Source organism: Ruditapes philippinarum, unplaced genomic scaffold (genome assembly GCF_026571515.1).
Source record: "Ruditapes philippinarum isolate M1 unplaced genomic scaffold, ASM2657151v2 ctg9178_1_1_1_1, whole genome shotgun sequence".
NCBI lineage: Eukaryota > Metazoa > Mollusca > Bivalvia > Venerida > Veneridae > Ruditapes > Ruditapes philippinarum.
Genome location: NW_026853810.1, coordinates 33,085 through 40,085, shown reverse-complemented (window position 1 = coordinate 40,085; position 7,001 = coordinate 33,085). Strand labels below are relative to the sequence as shown.

The following is a 7,001-nucleotide window of genomic DNA, read 5'->3' as shown; positions in this document are numbered from 1 at the left end:
TTTTTTTATGCCGGAAAATGATTTAATACTGGGCATACAAATCAATCCTGTATTCCAAAAAATCACATGCGCTAAAAGTTCTTTAAAAGTGATAAAAACAGAAGGGGTAGTGTGGTCGGGGCACATATATCATTATATAGAAAATTCAAAACATATACAGTTTTAATCAATATCTTTTAAAATGATCTATATTGCGATATCTTATACAGATTCGGAGGAGGAAAGTTACAAAAATCTTAATATAAGGTGCCTGGTTCAGCATCGATTCTTGGCCATGATATTCCCCAAGCATTGGCGGCATATGTTTTGCACACCGTGCTTCTTATGTTTTTTCCCCAAAACCTTTTATTTCACGTATTGGCCCTTTTGTGTCCACTTTTGTCTCTGGTTGGTTGCCTTCTGGGTACCCTGCTGGTGTGGCTGGATTGGATTGTGTAGGGGGTTGCGTTCTGTCAACGTCGCCTTGTATGTTTGATTTGTATTCTAACACTCCACGTGATTTTGTCACTATAGACAAAGAAGGAAAAAACCGATGTTAAACTGCCAATAAACACTGGTTAGGGACTACTTGTATATGCGGCTGTTATGTTTTCACCCTCGATATTATAGTTTACAGAGCCTTTTGAAACAACAATAAAAAGCATTTTTATTTAAATTTTCAGTTCTTATAATGTTTTCTTTTCATACAATATAGAAATAATATCTCACATACACTAACGCCACATATTTGATCCATATCAGTTATAAATATTTTGACAAAACGGCGCCAATCCGTAAGCAGCGTAATGACATCATCCTAAGTAAACAACTCATTCATAAACAAGCGGACGTTATTTCATACATACACGAATGATAAATGGGACACTGATGTAAACACAATACGACGTTGAAAAGTTGATAAAATAACGTTTTTTCTTATTATTTCTTTTGTTTAATCATTTCTATATCTTCGCAACAGTAGGGTGCAAAAATCGAACAGCGTTATACGAAAATCGGCACCGGAAGTTATTTCCGTTTGAAAAAATAACATATTAGTGATCTTCCTTATTCTATCGTGTTAGAATTGAAATAGTGTCGGTCTGAGCGGTGTTTATCGGTTTTGTCGTTTTGATGCGAAAAAATTAACCACTCAGGCCTACGGCCTTCGTGGTCAATTCATACGCATCAAACTCCAAACCGGTGTTAAATAGCCGATAAACATCGCTAACACCGATATTATTTCTTAATTCTCATCTTTTAATCAGAAAACACAAATTGGTGAAAATTCTCAAAGATGGTTGAAAGACATGCAAAGTTCTCATGACATATTAACCAATTGATTGCTGCAGAGAATTACTTGGCCGTGCCGAAAAGGCAGGAAAAGACAAAGAGTGCACAATTCCATTTCAATTTAATGCATTTATTTAAAAGAATCGCCAGATTCTAGAAATATTTCTTTGTGGTCAACAAAGCATCAAGCAAGATCCATGCGCAGTTAAATCATTATTAAAGTCATATATCTGTTAATGAATTTACATTATCACAGAAAGATCTTAAATGAATCCTTTTATGTATTCGTGAGTTCTATATTTAACTCCACATAATCTATGTTATATGCAACGATTTTTAATTAATTTACTGACATTTCTTACTGGAGATTTTAAAATATTTTTGCGTGTAATATAACGCGGTATTTTTATATACCGTACTGGTTGAGAATTGTATTTGAATGTAATGAAATATTTAACAGGCCAAAACATTCACTGAACTTAATCAAAATTTTCACACTATTATCATTCTTAATATATTGTTACAACAGTTGCAACATATGAAGGTGCAGAATGACGGTCTTTCCTGAGAAAGCATTGGGGCATTGTACCTCGCATTTAAAAAACAAGCCTAAATGTGAATAAACCCATCTTTGTCCGAGAGTCTCAGTGTTAGCTGTGGCTTATGTGGTGGATAAACGTAAACTTGACAATTGCCGTCCAACGGCCCCGGCTTTTCTGAAGGAAGCAAGGCTCTGTACGCAAACGTGAGGCATTGTTTGACCCTTTTGGTGGTCATGCCAGTGTCAACGGCAACAACTGAACTTAAACAAAGTCCAACTTATTGTACTGCGCGACGAGATATTGTGCTATTTTCGTGTCTGGGCAATATCTAGCGAGATTCTGTCCCAGAACTAAAATATCTCAGAATCAAGATTTGGCGCGTCAATTTTATATATTTTGACTATATGCATGGAGACTGAGCGTATGTTTAGTCTAGGTATCATAAATGTTTATAGGGATAGGGTAGTAAATGCCGAGTAGACAAGTTTGCATACCAACGAAACAGACGTCTAGTGTTTGTTTTAACGTTGTTGTTTTTGTTGTTGTTGTTGTTTTTTTAATTTAAAATTTACTGAATACGGGAGATTTGTTGCTATAACATCAGTTAGAAGGTTGCAAAATAACAAATTTGTGCTGCCAAAAAAATCAATTACAGATATAAGAAGTTTTATGGTATATGTAACGTACTTGTTTATTTTACATATTTTAAAATTGATAAAAAGAGTTTGAAATCATCACCAATCTGTTTTCAATATATAGCCTCTAGATAGTCACGAAATGCCAGGATATATATCGCTTCCTCTTTCAAAAATTTTCTCGGGGGAGCATGGCCCCGAACCCACCTAGTTAAGTAGTACAGAACAAAATAACTCAGTTACGCCCCTGCCTTTGTACATGTGGTTGAGTCTCCAGATGCTTTTCTCTTACACGCACGCCGGAAATGCGAGTCAAAAATGCTGTAAATAATAGGATTTACTGCGCAGTTCAGGAAGTAGGATCTTGTCAAAATTTTGTAAACACCTTCACTTCCGCTGGAAGAACCGTCTGCGGAAAACTTGCTTTTGAATTGCCTCACAATAAGATGTGGGAGGAAACTGCAAATGAACGCTATAGTAACCAGATACATGACGAAAGTGGTTCTTCGGATGTAAGCTTGTGAACCAGCTTTTACTAGACCGTCCTTCATGTTACGAACGCGGCTTCTCACGTTGTTTCCAATCATGCAATACAATATAACCAATAAGATTACGCTGCAAATAAACAAAATCGCAAGAGCAAGTGTGTACACAACCGGAAATGGCGTATCTTTTACATTATTATCAGTCTTACATGCACTTCCGGTGAGATTGAATTTCGGGATATCGAAAGTATCTTTTCCGTAAATGACGATAGCAGGCCATGAAACCATCGTTGCGAGGATCACAGATGCAACGCATAACATCTTTGCGACGGATGCTTTGATTTGCCATTCAAATGGTTTCAAAATTTTCAGGAATCTTTCGACAGCTATCATTATCAGCATAAACGTTGAGGCATTTGTGCAAACGCCATTTATGAATCTGGCCAATTTACAGAGCCATCCAGGCTTAAATGTAAACTTGTCTAGAAGAGTGACTGTCTCAAGAGGAATAGCTACACAACATGAACACAAATCTATAGCTGCCAAAGTTAGAACAAAACACTGAACGTTAGAAAACTTGAATCGCGTTCTGTAAATGTGAATAACTAAACTATTTCCGACTATGCCAGTCAGTGAAATGACGGAGAGAAATATTACAGCAGGAATAAGCTTGTCAAGCTCGTCATTGTTCAAATCCTGTAAAGTTGCCGCTTGTTCTTCCTCTGACCTTTCTGTCTTGTTCATTTTGTCTGAAAAATAACAACATCAGAACACATTAGATATATCAATTAAAGTTGGTTCAGTCCACTGTACATTGTAGCAATATGCAAACTCGCTCATTCATTGCGGTGAACATTTTTAATTTTATTCAAATGTCATTGCTTTTGAGTACAGTTGACATTGTAGATCAGACCAGCGTTTAACACCATATTCTTTTGAGTTATTTTTAAAGTGTATTAGTCACTCACATATATATCATCACACTAACTCACACATTGTGTTATAGACGTTTCATAGAAAAGAACAGAACAGAATTTTATTTACAGACTTATACATAAGTGCATCGTCTTGTTAATAAAAGATTTGATTAAACTTAGTCAAATGGCATGCGAAAACATACAAATTATAAACAACATTTTAAATTAAAAAAAAGCCAATGATTAAAGAGGACAGACATTATGCAAGACGATAATAACAATTCAATTATGTTAAGATTTAATGATTGTGTTTCTCAACGATAAAGATTCTTGGATATATTTTGATAACTTAATTAAAACAGTTTTATTTTGTGTTGAAAGGAAATCTATTAAATTAATCACAGATGGTCTAACATAATAACATTTTTTAAGATACTGCATTCGAAGACTATTAAAACTAGGGCATACACATATAAAATGACATTCAACTTCTATGTCAAATGTGTTGCAACATAACTCCCGTCTGTATTCTTAAAGGATGTACAGATAATCTTAATCTGCAAAACTAATATCTATATTTACGAGGCAGAATATCAAGGTAACTTTCATAACCAAAATTAAGCTTAAAATTCTTGTAATTAAACAAAACAGGGCGACGTTCTAACGTAGCTGCCCAATCTTGTTTAAAAGTGGCTATAACTCTACGTTTAAAAATGATAGGGAACACAAGTGCATCAACGCATTTTCATTGAAAATTTCAGCAAACCATAATTACAGAGTAGCTTTTAACGTTTGAAACTCAATTGCGGTGTCCTTTATTAAATCAAATATACCATCTTCATACATAGTTTTTAAAACACTATTATCAGTGTTTTTCAACTTACACCAAAACTTGACAATTCTTACGTAACGAGTCACATACAACGGATTACGCCCTAACTCACCATATACTGCAGCAGAATTTAACATTAAGCAAACGTTTACAAATTTGTAAGTGGATTCTTTTCAGTTCTTTAGATTTCGTGTAACCCCAAATTTAAATTCAGACCCAATGAAAGCATCAAATAATTGACATAATATCTTAGGTTTAAGATCAAACATTTTAAAATTTTACTAGGTTTAAGATAAAACTTTTTACAATTGTAAAACAAAACATTAAGAGCTTTTAAAGCTTTTCCTACCAAGTGTTCCTGGTTAAGCGAAAAAATGCCTGTATAATTAAAGACAGTACCTTAATGATTAAAATCATTCACAACTTCTAAAATTTGGCCATCATAAGTCCAGTTCTCATTTTGTAATAACCCCCCTCGTTTTCGAAAAACCATTACTTTTGTTTTGCTTGTATTTACTTTTAATCCCCATCTAGAGCAATATGAATGTAAGTTCCAATGGTGACTTTCCTTAGATGGCCATATCGTCAGCAAATAACAATTACATCAAAATAACATCATCAATTGACAGTCCTGATTCATTACCAGTTTGCAAATATAACTCTAAATCCTCTACAAAGAGAGAATAAATTACCTCCCTTGACGTTATCCAATAGCATATTAAAAATAATCAGAATAATTCGAACAAGATTTAACTTTTTGAAACATGTCTCTTATTGTACGCAGCAATTTACCTTTTATTCCTAATTTATACATTTTCAGCCATAGTGCATTTCTATATATACTGTCAAAATATTTTATCATATCGACAAATCATCTAACTGGAAACACTACCTGAATATACATTAAATTGTAAAGGGACTTTTGACACAGGAAAAACAAATCAATGGATACTTGATGACCCAACTTTAATTAGGTTATAGTTTCACAACAGATAATATACTTTCACAACAGATAATATACTTTCGTATATTTAAGTATGATGACTATTTGGAAATATAGTATTGTTTTACATGTATATCAATTTCTCCATTTTAAGCTTTTCTCATGCTTTTCAATATGTACGCATTTAAAAGTTAAGAAACCACTTATCATAATAATGCACAAGACAATTTAAACACCGCTTCACCCACTCTTAGGAAATGCGAGGTTAACGGGTGAAAATCAGACTTTTTAACGTTTGGTTGACCGTCGACTGGCATATTGATAAGACGCTTTTTGTTTTGGTGACAAAATAGACGGAGACACGGATGCAGTACGGGGACATCCAGCCAGGTTGGTAACTGTCTTTCGAAATCAAAAACTCTGATTCACGCGCTAAATTTTCCTAGCGCGAAACCTGGTTACAAAAACAAATTGACTACGCATTAATATACGCATCTAACATCTGAACTATTCAAAAGTTATGCCTGCTTAGTTTTATTTTATTTTATTTAAATCCATTAAGATTCTAATTCACTTTAGGTGAACAGTATTAATTAGTTTTTAAAGATCACTTAATTTATGGTATTGCAGGAAAATTAGTACGAAATTTAATTGTACGTTTCTTATGATATCTTTATAGTATACTTATAGGAATGTAACTTTATTGGATACAAGCTGTAAATTTTTATCATCATTCTCAAGAGATTCGATAATTGTAAGATCTTATATAGCAAAAGTAATGTAAAACATAATACATTATTTATTAACCAGATCTTATAAATATGTTTGTATCATAAAAAGTCACAATATTGCTTACATATTTTCGCATATGACGTCTGATGAATATTGAATTTAAGAAGCGGTTCGAAAACATGCAAGAAAGAAAATTGTATTTGACTCAGTAACAATGAAATTAACGACAACGACGACGGAAACAACCACAACAATTAACGTAAACGTATCACTAATTAAGGTGACACCATTTTTATATAGGAAGTTAATTTCTTACGAGAAGAGCCATTTCTATGTATTTTTCATTAAATAATCATTTAACTGCTGAATATTATATTTTTAAAGAAACTCTCATAAACATTTTAACAACAGGTATAAAATGAAGAAAATAAGAATCCCTAAAAAAAGTCCAAAACAGCTAAATTGAAAATGTTGCAGGCTCGGTTTGATTGAGCCTGTTGGTGGACGGTACTGTCAAGTGCAAACTACCGTCCACACCCCCTAGCCCCGACTTAAGCAGGATTCAACTTTAAAACCTGAAATGGCAAAATTTTCAATTTAGAAACATCCGCAGATGTGTTCATACGGCGGTTAGCATGGAACACTT

At 33.7% G+C, this 7,001-nt stretch overlaps 1 protein-coding gene across 1 annotated transcript; it reads right to left on the bottom strand.

Moving 5' to 3' along the window:
* Positions 1-2,500: 2,500 nt before the first annotated feature.
* Positions 2,501-3,675, bottom strand: LOC132737991 (neuropeptides capa receptor-like). The gene has a single exon (XM_060725403.1). The coding sequence runs from the start codon at positions 3,673-3,675 to the stop codon at positions 2,686-2,688; it is 990 nt and encodes a 329-aa protein (XP_060581386.1). The 3' UTR covers positions 2,501-2,685.
* Between the last annotated feature and the right edge of the window lie 3,326 nt (positions 3,676-7,001).